The 18,122-nt window shown below is 54.6% G+C and overlaps 1 protein-coding gene across 4 annotated transcripts in view; it reads left to right on the forward strand.

Moving 5' to 3' along the window:
* The first annotated feature begins 3,299 nt into the window (after window positions 1-3,299).
* LOC122383503 (2-oxoglutarate dehydrogenase, mitochondrial-like) overlaps window positions 3,300-18,122 on the forward strand; it is a 53,775-nt gene continuing 38,952 nt past the window's right edge. For all 4 annotated transcript variants that reach the window (XM_043370007.1, XM_043370009.1, XM_043370008.1 and 1 more), the window contains exons 1-3: window positions 3,300-3,529; window positions 16,445-16,663; window positions 17,262-17,364. In XM_043370007.1, the coding sequence (XP_043225942.1) occupies window positions 3,305-3,529; window positions 16,445-16,663; window positions 17,262-17,364 (547 nt within the window). In that variant the 5' untranslated portion in view covers window positions 3,300-3,304. The remainder of the gene's footprint in view (window positions 3,530-16,444; window positions 16,664-17,261; window positions 17,365-18,122) is intronic.

Below are 18,122 nucleotides of genomic sequence, written 5' to 3' on the forward strand. Positions count from 1 at the left end.
CTTCATGCTCATCAGGTCCAGCTTCCTTAGCCTGTCCTCATAAGAAAGATTTCTGATTTCTCGAACGAGTTTGGTTGCTCTCCTCTGAATCTTCTCCAACTTCAGTATATCCTGGGCCATATGGGGTCCCACTGTTGGCAAACAGTAGTCCATGAATGGTCGAACGTAAGTAGTGTAGAGAGCCTTGAAGTTTTCAGTGGTGAGACGACTGGAAGTCATCTTGAGTAATCTCAGCGCTACCATGGCTTTCTTAGCTGCTGCGTCACAGTGAGCAGTGGCCTTCAGGTCCTTTGAAATGATGATACCAAGATCACGTTCAAGATCAGTCTTCTTTAGTATCAGATGCTTAAATTCGTTTATCATTATAGATCATTCATATTATTTTGGCATGATTTATTTCCCAAATCCGTTACACCTTAGGTAGGTAACGGATTTGGGAAAACTAAATGCGTATTTAAAAAAAAACTATATGCGACCACATTTACCTGTAGGTACAGGTCTCGCGGTTTTCATTTTTAGCGGTAGGTTTTGCACCTAGAAATTTAAGTGTAATTCAGGCTATATCTCCGTCGTCTGAAGCTTAAAAATGTGGAAGAAGCGATCGACTTGTTGGTTCACAAGCCGGCCATGATTGTGTAAAATGGTTTCATCGTAGATCGATTAGTTTCTGACTTCTGAGATATAACCGGAATTGTAAAAGTGCAAAACCTACTGCTTAATCTCGCGAGAGCCGTGCCTTACCTTCAAGGTGCTTGGGTTAAAAAAGGCCAGAATGTCATACATCTTGTTGCTTCCAGTGTTTGTCCAGTCGCACCTTACACTGGTTTACAGTTCAGTTGGGCAAACTAGACCTTTGGAATCAAAATATGGAGGCATCAAAAGATTGATTCCTTATGACCATATTTGGGCATAAATGCAGACCATTTCTAACTTACCAATCACATAAAAATAAGAGAGTGTTTCAAGAAGGAGCATGCCTGATCTTGAACAGAAATGCTGGAACTATCTCCTAAGCAAAATAATATTAATATTGCTCCTATCATAACAATTTGAATAGGTAGTTAAAGGCAATCAAGGAATTGATTCACTTGAAACAGATAATCATAATATTGATTCCCCATCAGCTGGCTAATCATTATTTTGATTCACAGGTAATGTTTTTTTTGTGTGTGTATTTGCCTTCAAACGATAATCAAATCCACAATTGGATCAACACGATACTTCTATATCTATGTATAGGCGAAAGGAAAAAATAACACATCACAATCGCCGAGAAAAAAATGTAAAAAATACGAGCAAATATTTTCATTGCTGACACACATTGAGATACGGCTATATGCAGGCGTCTGGATGTGTTAGTGTGTGTTCGTGTTATGAGTGTTCGTTTGCGTATTTTTTCCCCTCTGGCGTGTGTGAGTGCTTATGCAGGTACACGGTGTTTAAGCAGTATATACATGTGTCTGTGTAAATGTGTGTAATGTGAGTGTGTGATGTGTGTAGGTACAGGCCAAATGGTCACCCGCCGAGGGTGGCACGGGCCCCGCCACCCCAGGACCAGACGTTCACGATCGCTTTTTTTTTTTTGTTAATTCAGCAATTTTCCGATCTCGCCCCATTTCTGTTCAAACATACATAGCTTATTATGAGACTTGGCGATGCAGTATTCTTTCAAAACTTCAAATTTTAGACAGTTAACTTAGGGACCCTCCCACCTTCAAAAAAGTTAATGAATTGGCATGAAAGTGATGTCGCTCGGTTCAGAAAGAGCAAAAACGAATATCTACCAAATTTCATCGAAAAATATTCACCGGTTTTCAAGATATTAGACTTTTACTTTTGTTTACTTTTTGGGATCTCCGCTGTTCCTAGCGACTTTATTTGAAAGTGCGGCATTTGTTGCGCGCAAAGCAGCATATACCACCGCGTGCTACAAAACGTTTTAGTCAAACATTTAACCGACGTTCGAAAGCCTGATGACGTCATCAGATTCCCGTAATGGTTAAGAGATAGGGACCACGCTGGTCCCACCCTGCAAGTAAAGGGAAGCAATTTCTTGAACACCATAAAGCTGCGGGGGTTGCGACCAGGATAAATGGTGGTTTCTGAGCCTGGCCGCAAACTTGGCTATCTCAACTCAAAACTAATGTTAAGGTGGGAGGGTCCCTTTAAGCATAACTTCCAACGACGGTTTCCGGGAGTTAGTTTTTGCCTTATTTATACATAATTTGCTGAGCGTCACTGGTTATGGTTACTTCTAAATCTGTAAGATCATTCAGCATAAACCATTTCAGACGGTCGATATTGATTGAGGTATTGTATTCCTGTTTTATATGTGAAAGTATTTCTTTTATGAATATTTGTGTAACAGAGCAATGCCAGAAGAGATGAATGATTGTTTCGGTATCAATCTCACAGAAACTGCACTTAAAGTTATCGCGGATGCCAATGTTATACAAATATTTGTTAGTCGCGTATATTCTATTGACTATTCGAAAATGAAGATAGATGAGGGTTGTCGATATAGTCGACTTGTTTAGTGCCTGCAAACTTCCCTCCGTAAAAGCACCAATTTCACCTATCCATTTTGCTTTAAGACGTTCATTGGCAGCATTATTCTTCTTGGCCTTTTGTTTAACAAAAACATTATAAGCACACTTTGAAAACATTTTCCGATTTTGAGCTAACTTAATCTTATATGGTATGTTTGGTTTCTGTATGAATGTTTTGTCGACTCGCAATTGGATTTCCGACGGAATACTGCGTACCAGTGATGTATAACATAAGAATGTCATTCGTATTCCGTACACATCTTTTATTTCTTCTTTTGAGTATATTTTTCCTGTGTTCGCATTATATAAATCGCTAATAACGCTAATCGCTAATCACGCACCGTCAGACGAGTCCGTCTGACGGTGCGTGATTGTGTGTGTCCCCATCTGATGGTGTTTGTCCCCGTCTGACGGTGTTTGTGTCCCCATCTGACGGTGTTTGTCCCCATCTGACGGTGTTCGTCCACGTCTGACGGTGTTTGTGTCCCCGTCTAGTGTTTGTGTCCCCGTGTTTGTGACGGTGTTTGTCCCCATCTGACTGTGTTTGTCCCCGTCTGACGGTGTTTGTGTCCCTGTCTGTGTGTGTCCCCATCTGACGGTGTTTGTCCCCGTCTGACGGTGTTTGTGTCCCCGTCTGACCGTGTTTGTCCCCGTCTGACGGTGTTTGTCCCCGTCTGGTGTTTGTGTCCCCGCGTTGGTGACGGTGTTTGTGTCCCCGTCTGACGGTGTGCTCTGGCGCGGCTCCCACAGCGGTGATGCTGCGCGCCCGCTCCCTGCTGCTGCTGCGGTTGGCGGCGCCGGCGGCCGGCTGCGGTCCGGCTGCGCGGCTGGTGCCGGCGCGCCTGTTTGCGGCCGCGCCGCCGCCGCCGGCCGCCACGGCAGCCGCCGTCTCCGCCGAGCCGTTCATCAACGGCTCCAACTCGAGCTACGTGGAGGAGATGTACGTCCAGTGGCTGCGGGATCCCAGCTCCGTCCACGCCGTGAGTACCGGAGCCTAACCCTGTAACACACAGACACACAGACAGACAGACAGACAGACAGACGGGATTCGAGCTTCGCGCGCGCCGCGAGTAGCAGAGCCTACCACCTGGCACAGGCAAACAGACAGAGAGACGGAGAGACAGAGCCGAGACGGAGCCTCCTCTGACGGGAGTCGAGACCGGGCCCGCCTCCGCAGCCGAGTGCGGTGCGCGGCGCGCTGCAGCTCTGTCAGACCTCAGGCCGGCAGTGTCCGCTCAGAGTGGCGTCCAGTGAGCTCCGGTGGGAGATGTGCGGACCGCTGCGCTGAGCTGTGGCGGCCGGCTGGAGCCGCCTCTCCAGACGAGGCTGGCGCCTCTGGCCGGAGACGGGGCCGAACCCTCTCTTGGAGGTGAAGCATGGAAACTTGAATTTTTGCGAGATGCCAAAAGGTGCGTGCATCTTCGCTGCGGACCAATCCGTCTGAATCACATCAGGTGATTGAAACTGAATGGACCTACGTAGCTCGCTAGTGGTTATTTTACGCCTTGTGTAGGGCTTCCAGGTGATTCCACGGTGGACTGTGGTGACCTTTGACCTATTATTGGTCACCTCTGGTCACTTGTCATTTGCGGTCGGTATGGTGGACTGACTTTGACCTCTGGCGACCTGGCTTTGGTGACCTGTACGGTGACCTGCCGTCGGTGATCTGTGGTGGCCTGTCATTGGTGACCCGTTCACACTGACCTCCAGTGACCTGCCCCGTTGACCCGCCCCGTTGACCCGCCCGGCCCGTTCAGTCCACTCGTTCTCCCCCATTCGCCGTGCTGAAGACAGGTGGACGGTGCGCCGGGCCGCGGGCACGCGCCGTGTTCTGGCCCCCTGCCAACAGCTGGGCCGACGCTGACCCAGCTATGGCCTCCCCCTCCCCCCCACGGCGGGGGGTGATTGATCGGGGTTCGAGCGGCCGCCGCCGAATCGAACGGTGTAAAAGGACGGCAGATAATGAGCCCACACTCGACACGATACGCCAGCGGCCCAGGTGTCTGAGCTAGGTCTGGACAGGCCGGCTGTCAAATACGGCTTCCAGGCAGACGTAAATGGTCACCTGCTCACCCGGCTGATCACAGAGCCGCCGCCACTGTTGTTGTTTTGGTTCTGATTGTTCTGTGCGCTGCCCGAGCGGAGGTGGGTGGCGGGTGAACTCCGGTGTACGCTGCCGAGGTACTGTGCTAGCAGTGATACCGCGGCCCATGGTGCCGAGAGGGACAGGGCCTGAGACACTGTCCGCAGTGGACGGACCTCCGTCTGACCGCCCCGGTGACATGTCCTGGAGGTCGCGCCTGTTGCCCCTGGGGGCCGCCAGCGCAGCGCTCCGCGGGGCCGCGGCACGTGACGTCACCGGCGCGTGACGCGGCGCCGCGGCCGTCACGTGGCCGGCCTTCCGAGCGAGGTCGGCTCGAGCTGGGACGACTGTCCGGCCGGCCGGCGGACCAGGGCGGCCCGCGGAGCTCCCTACCACCAGCCACAGGTCCGCCGGCTGCAGAGGTCGGCGCTCCCGTGTGGAAGCCGGCCGTACGGCTGCTCAGCGGGCGGCGGCTGAGGCCGCTCCGGTCTTCAGTTCCCGCGGGGGAGTTTCTGCGCCCGGCGGGTGCGGCCGAGGGCGGAGGCCGCTCCGGTCTCCAGTTCCCGGGGAGTTTCTGCGCCCGGCGGGTGCGGCCGGCGCTGGTTCAGTCACTAACTGAGGCCAGCGACACAGCCGGTATCGGATGCGGTTTGCGCGCCGGCCGCCAGTTATGTATGAGATGCGGCTGCGGGCACGGTGAGACACGACCCAGTGACACGGGAACCCAAGGCTATATGGAGAACTCCCGGGAACCGCTGAACTGGACGACTCGCTGCGAGAGGACGGACCTGAACGTCCAACTGCGACTGATTGCTGGCCGAGAGTGAGCGGAGGTTCTGTTTGATGATTACGTGTGGCGGATAAACCTTAACCCTCGCATGTGTGCGGCGTTTGCCAGCTTCTAATGTGTAGGGGGGGGGGGGGGTCGGTTGGACCCCCCCCCCTTGCCGTTTGGCCCCTGATCGAGCTAGAGCTTCGCGGAAAAAACGAGCGTGTTGCCCGTGACGAGAGGAAGCCGATGATACCCAATTTTAAGGTCCTAGGTCATTGGTTGACCTTCCAGGTCAGGTCAATGACCCAAAGTCGGGAAAATCGGGACCTGTTAGAAAGTCGTAAAGTGTGGCTGCTAAGGGGTTTTTCGGGGTGCTGATCACGAATATCGTGTTAGTTTTGATCACAGATGATGTCTTGAAGCATTTAGACCAGGTCGGGTCAGGTCAGGTCAGGTCAACCAGTAGGCGTCGTGACGGGTATTCGTAGTACGTGTCAACCGCCTCTGACAGCTTCGTAACATGTTACGAAGTCACCAAAACTACTTCGTAAATGTTCAAATGGTTGCTAAATTCGAATTCAGCTCCAAAAAACTAGCCTAGAAACATGTAAAACTCGAAAAAGTGACCCGAGGTCACCCGAGGTCACCAAAGGTCAATGACCTGACCTGACCTTCAGGTGACCTTGACACACACGGGAGTAACATCAAATCACATGTTTGAACGTTTGAAACCACGAAAAGCTTGCAAACACGCGGCTAGTGCGAGCCGACATACGCGAAATCGCGATTCCGGCCAAACATGGTCTCGGAAAAGAGGTCACAGGTCAAAGGTCATTTGGGTTAGGGTCATGAAATTTTCAGGGTAGGTGTAAAATTGATCAATGCGAGGGTACTGAAAGTTTCGTCGCGATCGGCCGCTTTTTACGCGAGTTATTCGCGAAAAACCATGGGGGGTCCATCCGACCCCCCCCCCCCCCCTACACATGCGAGGGTTAAATTCCAATGCTGGCACTTGACAGATGCGGTCGCCTGGAGTAAAGCATGCGTGCTTTTCACTTGCAAAGTATCTCTAAAGTGTGCTGTTTCTCGCCGTTTTCCCCAGGCCTTCCTGAGGCGCTGACTATTGGCACTCTGACGTGAGCTGCTACAGAACAGACACGACAAAGGTTTGAGAGTGGATCTGTAGCGTTATTTGCAAAGAGCCTGTGCGAAGCCTAGCGAGTCTGACAGCACTCATCAGCCGTATTGTCCAATTTAAAATGGAATGTCTGCCTCATATCCCCCATTTAAAGTATGTGTCGCCGAATTCCACTGAGCCATATCTGCAGATAGATGGCTGGTGCTATTCGGTACCTGCGTTAGAGCCCGTACCGCGGGCTCCGATGGTCGACCATCGCCAGTAGTGCGGCAATCAGCCGTGCTTTAACTGCACGTAACCGGGCGGGACACCATTCTGCGAGCTGATCCGATACCAGGCCGTTATCGGCGTGTTGGACTGGCTACTGGAGCACCCCTGTGGTATCGGGCTGTGTGTCTACCGATAGTGTAATTCTCGAGTGGTTTTAATAACGTCCGATGGTGACGCGGCACTGGCTGTTGGCAGGTCCGTGGTCCTGTCTGTCTATCAAGTGTCTGTAACCCGTGGCCCCTGTCCGCTCCTCCCCTTCCTCGGGGAGGGGGGGGGGGGCTGCTGCCGTCCGACTCTTCTCTGGGCCGCCCGCTGTCCCTTCTTTGCAGCTGTCAGTGGTCAGTTTGACAGTCAGTTTCACTTGGTGAAAACTGTTCACTTGGTGAAACTGGCGATTGAAAGAGAGAGCCCAGAAAGAAAAAAGTTCCACACAGGATCCATTAAGGTTCAGTCGAAGAAATGACCGGCTTTGGACATTTATCCTCCAAAGCCGTCGCTCTGGAGCTGCCACTGCGCCCTCCGCCCAACTCCGCCAGTGTGCAGGACAGACTATTCCGAGAATGAATACACTAGTGATGTCAATTACGGAAAATCGGAATGCCGATACCAAACCAAATACCAACCAAAACCACGGGAAAATACCGAAACCAAACCAACTTGGGGAACTGAGGGAAATACCAACTTTTTACCGATTTCTTAGCCTCTTATACATTAGTGAGGGCTTATGATACCAACAAAATACCAAACACATTACGATTGAAATACCAAATACCAAGTTGGTATCGGTTTGGTATCGGTATACCAAAATGTTGGTATCCGATTAACATCTCTAGAATACACCTCAGAGGGTGCCCCGGTGTTTATTGGTTGCCAAGGCGACGAGCACCCATTGCGGAGAGGGCCCCTTGCTGCTGAAAAGTGGCGCTAAACTAGTCGATTCCGTATGATTCCGGGCGTCGAAAATTATGCAATGAATTAATAACCGTTCTGTGTTCACCGATATTTGGCGCATTTCACCGCATATATAACGGTGGGCTATCCACACCCGTGCACCGCGGCGGCGGCCGTGCTGGGGCGGAAAATCACCGCCCGTGCCCCGTTCCCCGGCCCGCGGGCCGTGCCCCGCCGCCCCCCTCCCCTCCGCGGACCGTCCGCCGCGGTGTCGCCCTGTTCCATCTGTCAGCCGGCCTGCTCACCGATACCCGCTGCAGCAGCGGGCCAACATCCCATCCCAGGTTTGTTGGTTGGATCGCGCAAACGGCCGGCTTCAAACCTTTTTTGGTGGGTTGATGTTTGAATATAGACAAGGAAAGTAGGTCAGTTGTCTGTCCATTGCAGTTGTTGTTGACGGCCAGGCGCGTTTTTCCTCCCTGCGGCGCTGACCAGTGCCCGGCCTGCGCCAGTGCACTAGTGTTGGTAGATCAGAACGGTCATTGAAGCGTCACAGACAAGACGAGCTTTGAGATCTGTCGAGTGTACCTATTATCCGTGTGCACACTCTGGCCACCACGCCCCGTACTGCGGGACCTTGAACTTGCCGACCGGGCTCTGACGCGGGCCCCACCTCCCCACCGCGTCCCGTACCGCGGGACCTTGAACTTGCCGACGGGGCTCTGACACCGCGGGCCCCACCTCCCCACCACGCCCCGTACCGCGGGACCTTGAACTTGCCGACGGGGCTCTGACGCGGGCTCCACCTCCACCGCCCCCGTGCATCGATCGCACGGGCCGGGCGCGGCCGGTCTAAAGGCGGCGAGCACTGGGGGTGAGAGTGGGCTCGCCGGTCTAAAGGTGGCGAGCATTGGGGGTGCAATGGGGCTCGCCGCTCTGAAGGCGGCGAGCATTGGGTGAGAGTGGGCTGCTGACTGGGGTGGGCCTGACATTAATGACTTCGCCGATGGCTGTCCTTGCGTCATATGCGGATTGCGTGTACAGTCTGTCTTAAAAGTACCGCGCAAAGTAACGGTGGGTCCATCAAACCTCACCGAGGAAAGCCTGCTAAATTTGAGTCACCGAAGCAATTGACATTCTCGTCCATTGCCCAGGTCAATTGGTTCGGTGACTTTCAAATTAAAGCTGGCCCTTCCTCGGTCAGGCTTGATGGATCCACCGTCACTTTGCGCGGTACTTTTAAGACAGACTGTACATACTGTCAACTTTTCCTTTTGATGTTTCTGTAAATTGATCAGTTGTGTTTGGTATCCCGATGGCCACACGCCGGGTACTACGACTAGCGTGTCGCGGCCGTCCACATTCGTTTGACCTTGGGCCAAGCTGGTAGCCCGTATCTCGTGATGTCGTCATAATATTTACATGGAACCGGTCCCGCGTCACTTCTCTGCGTGTGTGGGGATCTCGTTCTGTGGAACCATGACGCGCCGCCGCCGGTTTTTACACCCGGAGCTGCTGGGCGGTGGTTTCACTCTCCGCTGATCGGGGCTCTGATCGGACCGCCGTCTCTGTGTCAGCCGGTTTTTGTGGCGTCTCTGCTGTGTGACCACCGAGGCGCACTCCTGGAGCGTGCCGTGGACTGGGCTGCTGGTCGACCCAGTGCCTCAGGAACGTTTAGTGTCGGCCTGTCCGGGGTCTGGGATGGGCAGTACGGTGGACCTGGGCCTCTGGGCGGCTCAGTTCTCAATGAACTGCTATCGCCGTGTAGTGCGTAACGTCTCGTAGTTGCTGACCTGCGGCATTATCTATAATGAGAACACGGCGAAAGGCGCATTGTTATTTAAATAAGTTGATTCGATAACAAGATCTAGGATCATAACGTTTGTTTGTTTGTGCCACCAGATGGAAAGGGATCCAAAATCACAGCCTTGGTCCAGTCTCTCCCTGAAAATTGTTAGTGTCCCTCTTGTTTGAGTGCCCTGTCAACACAGAAAGCCTTAGAATTTACAACAGAACGCCTGGTTAGTTGCTTTATTGTTCCTATGCGTAGGCATGTGAGGCTGTTTTCAAACGTCGTTGATTTTCTCGGTATGGAAGACAGCTATTGTCCATTTTCGTTTTGGTATCTGCTGGTCTCACCATACTCGACTATATGTCTGCGGGTCCCACCATACTCGACTCGGTGTCTGCTGGTCCCACTATACTCGACTCGGTGTCTGTGGGTCCCTCCATACTCGACTCGATGTCTGCTGGTCCTACCGTACTCGGCTCGGTGTCTGTGGGTCCCTATATACTCGACTCGGTGTCTGCTGGTCCTACCGTACTCGGCTCGGTGTCTGCTGGTCCCACCATACTCGACTCGGTGTCTGCTGGTCCCACCATACTCGACTCGGCGTCTGCTGGTCCCACCATACTCGACTCGGTGTCTGCGGGTCCCACCATACTCGACTCGGCGTCTGCTGGTCCCACCGTACTCGACTCGGTGTCTGCGGGTCCCACCATACTCGACTCGGTGTCTGCTGGTCCCACCATGATGTACTTCGTGTCTGCTGGTCCCATTCCCACCGTACTGGACTCGGTGTCTGCTGGTCCCACCGTACTCGACTCGGTGTCTGCTGGTCCTACCGTACTCGGCTCGGTGTCTGCTGGTCCCACCATACTCGACTCGGTGTCTGCTGGTCCCACCATACTCGACTCGGTGTCTGTGGGTCCCTATATACTCGACTCGGCGTCTGCTGGTCCCACCATACTCGACTCGGTGTCTGTGGGTCCCTATATACTCGACTCGGTGTCTGCTGGTCCTACCGTACTCGGCTCGGTGTCTGCTGGTCCCACCATACTCGACTCGGTGTCTGCTGGTCCCACCATACTCGACTCGGCGTCTGCTGGTCCCACCATACTCGACTCGGTGTCTGTGGGTCCCTATATACTCGACTCGGTGTCTGCTGGTCCTACCGTACTCGGCTCGGTGTCTGCTGGTCCTACCGTACTCGACTCGGTGTCTGCTGGTCCCACCATACTGTGCGCAGCTGCGGTAGGGCCCGTATCTGTCAACGAGTCGGCGTTCTCGGTTGATTGCGCCACCGAGTCCCTCCTGCCGCGGCTGCTGAGACGGTGGGAGCCGGTGTCAGCCGTCAGCCGGAGCGGGCCGGAACCTTCCGCCGGCCGCAGGTGTGACGTCACACCTGTCTGACGTCACGCGCGGTGACGCCGGCGGGCGGACGGTCCGGCCGGCTGCGGTCGATACCGCCCGGGGGACGGGGCGGGTGCGTGTGCGCGTGTATTGGGGAGGGGGAGGGGCAGCCAGCCGCAGTCGGCTGATACCGGCTCTGTCCGGCCGGTAGGTGTGCCCAAAATTACTGTACTAATAGTCCGCCCCATGTAATAGTACTAATAGTACTAATACTAAATAGTACTAAATATACTATTAGTACTAAATATTACTAATAGTCCGCCCGGTCCGCCCCAGCTGGTGACCCGATTAGTGATTGTTTTAGAAGCGCTGCCGGCGCTTGATTTGGATCACCGCCTTTGAGCTACTGTGCTACCTCTGAGGCCATTTGAGGGCAGCGCTGAATGCCTGACCAAGTGGGAGTAGCTCTGCGATCTGTTCTACACACAATGTGTTGACGATCCTGTTATCTTGTTTTATTAGAACATTTGTATGAATATTGGAACTCCAAGCTATTTTTACAAAAGCTTTTGGGGTTGATCAACTTTTTTCTGTCGGCCAGAGAGATTATGCTGCCGAGGCCTCGCATGGAGTGGGGTGTGTATTTTCCAGTTGCTCTGCGAGTATCTAACGGAGGCCGTTCATAAAGCTCCGTCTGCTAACGGCACGGTCCACGGGTTTCCGCTGCGTACCGTACCGTATCGGCGCGGCAGGTGCGTCCGCCCCTGATAGACCGTCCGGTGACGCGACGCGCCTGTGCTGAGGACAGGACGCGCCTCTGCCCTCCGTAGTCCCTAGCCTAGTCCGGTGCCGCGCTTGTGCTGAGGACAGGACGTGCCTCTGTCCTCCGCAGCCCAGTCCGGTGACGCGCCTTTGCCCTCCCTAGCCCAGTCCGGTGACGCACCGCATCTACTCCGGGGCGGACACTCTGTCCTGTTACGACACAGCTGGGCCCGTTACGCAATAGATAGGGGACGGGGACACCGCCGGGCGCGGCCTTGAGATAACAACGGGACCGGGGAGGCGGCCTCAGACGGGTGGCCTACCGGTCTGTGGTTCGGCGGATGGTGGCGCCGTGGAGGTTCTGAGAGCAACAGAGGAGGACCCTCGTCTCCGTTTTGTCATGTTGTGCGGAACCTATTACTGAATAGATGAAAATTGGCATTTATCTCAACTGTTCGTCTTCATGGTCAGCAACTCCGATGAAGATGTTCCTTGCGCCATTCAGGTCCCCGAACAATGCTGCTATGACATGGTCCAAGTGTGCTGTAGACACACCTTGGCGCTCTGTGTCTACAGTCAACCCGGTTCCCCCGTGGCGCTCCCGGCCCGATTGGTTCGCTGTCGGCCGTCTGATGATAGCTGTCTCACTGCCCAGCGCCGGACGCCGCGCCGGCCGTGTGGGGTACGGTGAGAGTGGCCTGCTGATACGCGGGGTATTGGCTGCTGGCTACCCTGACACAGCGGGTGACTGGCTGCTAGCTACCCTGACACAGCGGGGTATTGGCTGCTGGCTACCCTGACACAGCGGGTGACTGGCTGCTAGCTACCCTGACACAGCGGGGTATTGGCTGCTGGCTACCCTGACACAGCGGGTGACGTCTGGGGCCCGTGGTCACACTGTCTAGTCCTGTGGCAGGTCTGAGATCTGTATGTGCGGACGCAGCTGGTAGCTGCTGGTTATATCCGCCCCGTTCTGATCAGTGATCAGAACGGAGCCTGAACGGGGACTGACCACCGCAGTGTGACACGCGGTGGTCAGTCTTCCGCGGGTCGGGGCTAATCCCAGCTGAATACTAGCCATACCCGTCCGTCCCCCGGGCAGGACGGTGGCGGGACGGGCCCACGGACCGACCCGCCGCGACGGGCCGACTCGGCTCGGCTGGCCGGGCGCCAGGTTAGAGGGTCGCGGCGGACCTTTACCAGTCCTGCGGCGTCATCAGGGGCCCCCTGATGACGCCGCACGGTCAGAGGTGACCCCTGACCGCGCCACTGCACTGGGAGGTCACCCCTGACGGCGCCACAGGGTCAGATAGGTGACCTATGTGACACTGCAGGCTCAAACTGTGGTTCCTGATCATACACCACCACATCATATTGCCGGGATAGTCCATCACTCTCTGGGCCGCTCTTGGCCAGCCGCGGTCCCCTCTTCTGGCGGCTGTTTGACCCTGACACCGGCAGCCGGGCCGGCTGGGCCGCTGCCAGTGGAGGAGAACCCCCGTCCTGCCGCCGCTCCCGGGCACTGTCGGAACCTTGTCCTTTTCAGAGGTTCAAACGGGACCAGCCCGCCCTGGTTGATACCCGCTCACCCTGTTAGCTGCACAGGGGCAGAAATCTTGGCTCAGAGCTAACGGCCCGGTCAGTGGGCCGTGTGGATTACCCCCTCCGCCCCATCCCACCCTTACCCCCACATCCGCCCCACTTCTGTCAGTCAGACTCCGCCTGCTCCCACTTAGATCGAGTGCGACGCTATCAGCAAAGTGTGGAGCCGTTCTGCTGATAGTCCGTTTGAGAACATCCGCTGATAATTAGCATTACGTAAACGCAGGGTGTGCTTCTTATTGACTCTCAAGGCATCGTTTGCGCCTTTGGTCTCTGTACCGAATAGGTGCCGTTCCTCCCGTGGATGATCGGTTCATTGAGCGTCTGAAGCGTTCCGTTCCTCTGTTTTATCCCGGTGCGGGGGACCTCAGTTGGCCCGGCCGGGCCAGGTCACCCCCTCCTCACCCCCTCCCCCGCCGGTAGACCGTGCCAGAGTAAAAATACCCACCCTTGGCTGTCGCCGGCTCCTGTCGGTCACGTGACCCGTGTGGTGGGCGGTGGGCGGTGTCACGTGACCCTCCGTCCGGTACTGTTCGAGTGATGGGGACCGGGACAGGGATGGGACAGAGCTGGGATAGGTCTGGGACAGGCTGGGATGAGGACCGGGACATGTTGAAGGAAGGTGGTTAGACAGGAATGGAATGTGATGAAAACGGGAGCCGGGCTGTGATGAGATGGCTCATGTGAAGGTTTGAAATGCTCCCGAAAATTTTAACAATAACATGAAGGAGAGGTGTCTTAAAGGTAGTGTGCCAGCTTTCTTGGACCGTATGGAGTTAATGGCCCAGATAAGGAGAACCGGATTTTTAGAACTTATCCATACCTTCAAAACTCATGGAAACGTCTTAAATTCTTCAAATTTTGAGTACCCCAGTGCGAAATTCGCCCCGACGGGTTGTCGGTCGTACCCCAACCACATTTCACACCACTATGAACAATAAATGCACACACTGAAATCGCTATTACCGATATGCTCATCCAATCAAGTTTCGATAAACCCGTTCATCATCATCTCCTGCGGTTTCGAACACGCCTGTTAGGTGGCTTCTGATGCTCGTCGAGGTCGGAATTTCCAAATACGCGTGGTGCGTCGGGCCGCGCGCTCTGACTTCGGCCAAGAAAAATGCGTCAGCTGATCATTGTCATGTCTGCCACTTGCGTGTGGTGAAATGGGGTCATAACTTATAAGACGGCTTTTTCATATCAATTATTTTACATAAAACCATATTTCAAACCATAAATAATGTTCGACAGCCAAATAAAAGAAACAATACCAATACGGGCTTACAGTTTAAGGCTCGACATTGTGTTGTCTACGATTAGACAGCTGATAACTCATTCCCGTACGTCGTATGGTCGTAACACTATAATGACCTTTGCTTATTGTCACAAGTGCGCCGCATTCGCGATTGTTGCCCGACGCCTGTTTGCAGGTGAGCCCACTACAGTTGTTATACATATCTAAAAACCGAAAAACTTTTAGGCGAAAAAGGCACTATTCCAGGCCCATTTTTGATTTTTTTTGCGATATTAGGTAAAAACAGAAGCTTCTTATCCTAGGAAAAATAAAATGGGAAATCTTTCAGAGGTGGCACACTACCTTTAAGAAGAAAGTTTGTTCGACTCAGAATACAAAAACTGTTCGGTGCTCTCCACCGTACTGCCTTATGTGGCCTGACAGCCGGGCGGTAGGCCGTGGTCGGGCGCGGTGCATCGGCGGGTCGCCGCCACTGCTTACCGGAACACACCGCGCCTCCTGTATACTGTGTACATACAGCTGCCAGTGTCGGGGTTCCGGACAGTGCTTACTGCGTCCGCTGTCCGGACTCCGGACAGTGCTCGTCCCGTGCAGTCTGCGAGTTCTGGACAGCCCAGTGCTCCTGCAAAACCAGCTGTGTGGCGACCATTCTCGCTGCTGGGGCAATTATTAATCCCAATCACATTCAGTGCCGCGGTCTTATTCTGTTTTGACGGCTACCGGTATCGTGGCGTCGTTACCTTGAATAATTTCAATGCCCATTCGAGCCATTATACTCTTTTCTTCTGTCGTATCCCACCATCACGGTGTGTCGCTGAACGCTCTCGACACTGTGCGTAATCCATTCATATTCCACACTGGCGGAATGTATTTTATCACATTGGGGAGACGATACGGTCCCGATTTCCGTGCGCCGTTGTCCCCAGGGACCTCTCTGAGGGTGCCTCCGTTCCGCGGCGCTGGCAGCCACACTGCTGCGTCCTCCGTCACGTGCCTGTGGCCGATATGGCAGCCCATATGGCAGCCGGCCAGGTGACGTCACAGGCGGCGGTGACGTGGCATTTTCGGGATACATTGCGAAGAGAGGCGCGCGCTCGGTGTTTATTTATGCTCGGCCACTCTTTGGCCGGAAGGGGTGACACTGTGTTGCAACTGACCGTGCCGGGACAGGCAGGGGCGGGTCGGCCGGCCGCCGCCGCCGCCGCCGCCGCCGCCGCCACTGGGACGCGGCAGACCTGAGCCGGGCCGGTCTGTGGCCATGGTACGGCGCCGGCCGCCGGCTCGCCGCTCGGATAGGTTAGGTACTGGGGAGCGCCGGAGACAGATCTGTCTGTGTCGATGGTACGGGTGGGGCGGCGCCGCTGGGGGCGCCGGGCGGCGCCCAAGATGGGCTGGGTCTGTTTATGTCGCCTTAACTCGGCCGCTCGGCAGTCACTGCAGGCTGGCTGTAGCCGAGATATCAGGGTGCCGCGCCTTCTGCAAATACCTAACACTAATGTGGACCCCACCCCACCTCGGACACCGTCCCGACGCCGATTGGACTAACGGGTAGCCCGCACATACCTCAGAATACACAGCCATCTAGCGGACAACCCAAAACCGGAGCCCGGAACACTGGTCCACTCGACTCGTCGACACCGACTAGTCGGTGCAAAATGACCGACTGATATTCTTGCGCCGTAAAGTTCAGTGTACCCTGCGTGATAAGTGATTGATTTTGTGTTTGTCATTACACGAGTGTTTTGGCTGCTCGTGATGGCATTGAGACTACGATGACGTAGCGTAATGTACTTGTTATTTGTTATTACTATGTCGATCGATATTATGACCCGTACTGTCGTTGCACGCGTGTAAAAACAGGCAGCAGCTACCTCCCGTGTTATGCCTATCGTCTATGTTCTATGACTGACGTCTGCCCCCTACCGCTGTTCAGTCAGTCTCCAGTGTTCTGTGACTGACGAACTGCTCCCCTGTGGCTGTTCTCAGTCATGGGACGCGTACTTTTCGCGGACGGCTGGCGGCGCCGGCCCGGGCGCGGCCTACATGGCGCCGCCGTCTCTGGCCGCGCCGTCGGCCAACTCACTGCCCGTCTCGGCCCTGGTGGCGCCCATGGTGGGCGGCGCGGCGCGCGTGCCAGGCGCCGCCGCCAGCGAGAACACCATCGCCGACCACCTGAGCGTCGTCGGCGTCATCCGCAGCTACCAGGTGAGAGGGGAGGGGAGGGGAGAGAGGGAGAGAGAGAGAGAGAGAGAGAGAGAGAGAGAGAGAGAGAGAGAGAGAGAGAGAGGGGGGAGAGAGAGGAGAGACACGTGGTGATGTCCTGACAAGATGACACATGCTGCGATCCGATGTGATATAGTGTGACTCCGAGTGGAACCTGGTGCTACCTGACCTGACCTCTCCCTCAGACTCGCGATCACCTCCTGGCGCTGCGTGACCCCTGTGACCCAACCTCTGACCTGACCTGATCTTCTCAAATCTGTGGTCACCTAATGCCGATATGTGTCACTTTGTAACGCTGTGTGTCCCTTTGTGACCTCTGAGCTGACCTCTGACCTGACCTCTGCCCTCTCCCTCAGATTTGAGTTCACCTGGTGGTCCACCTGCCCCCCCCCCCCTGGAGATCTCACCTGATCTCTGACCTGACCTGACCTCCCCAGGTCAGCGGTCACCTGGTAGCCCGTCTAGACTCGCGGGAGATCTAACCTGACCTCTGCCCTTCCTTCTCAGATCCGCGGTCACCTGGTGGACCCGCTGGAGGTCTGACCTGATCTCTGACCTGACATCTGCCCTTCCGTCTCAGATCCGCGGTCACCTGGTGGCCCGGCTGGACCCGCTGGAGATCGAGCGAAAACCGGTGGAGACCGCCTCCGAGATCGTCGTGCGCGGCTACATGCAGAACTTCGGTACGTTACATCGCGGCTACATGCAAAACTTCGGTATGTAGCACCGCGGCTACATGCGTGACTACGGTACATAATGCCGCGGCTACATGCAAAACTTCGGTACGTAACACCACGGCTACATGCAAAACTTCGGCATGTCTGTCATCTGTGGAATTCACTACTACAGCGTTTACAGAAGAATGATGCCAATTGACATTCCATGATGGCCATGAAGCATACACAACAAACACGCCATACGGCGAGTGGGTCTGGGGCGTATTGTTTGTTTTCATTTCTCTCGGAACCTGTTTGAACGCTTGTATTCCTTTGCTTTGTTTTATTTCCGGTTTAGGTGTCACACATTCGACATTCCTCTCTCATTTAGATTTTATCGTTAACATACGTTTTATTAATAAGGCAAGTTTTTTTGTGTAAAGTCTGTTGTTATTGTCTCTATAAAACAAAGGATGCAGCACTCAAAGTTGTGAACAATAAATTCACCCGGCCTACAAATTACGACTTACCTGATTTTTATATATCGATTGTTCCGAAAGCTTTCTGATTTGTTTTGTCCTGCAGCCGGCCTGAACTCTGAGTCTCCTCTCCCCCCCCCCCCCCCAAATGAGCAGGACATGGACACGGTGTTCCAGCTGCCCTGACCTCTGACCTGACCTCTAACCTTTGGTCTGACCTCTGACCCTCCCTCAGATGAGCAGGACATGGACACGGTGTTCCAGTTGCCCTGACCTGTGACCTCTAACTGAGCCCTGGCCTGTAAC

Source organism: Amphibalanus amphitrite, unplaced genomic scaffold, assembly GCF_019059575.1.
Source record: "Amphibalanus amphitrite isolate SeventyFive unplaced genomic scaffold, NRLGWU_Aamphi_draft 000165F_arrow, whole genome shotgun sequence".
In the NCBI taxonomy this organism is placed as follows: Eukaryota; Metazoa; Arthropoda; class Thecostraca; order Balanomorpha; family Balanidae; genus Amphibalanus; species Amphibalanus amphitrite.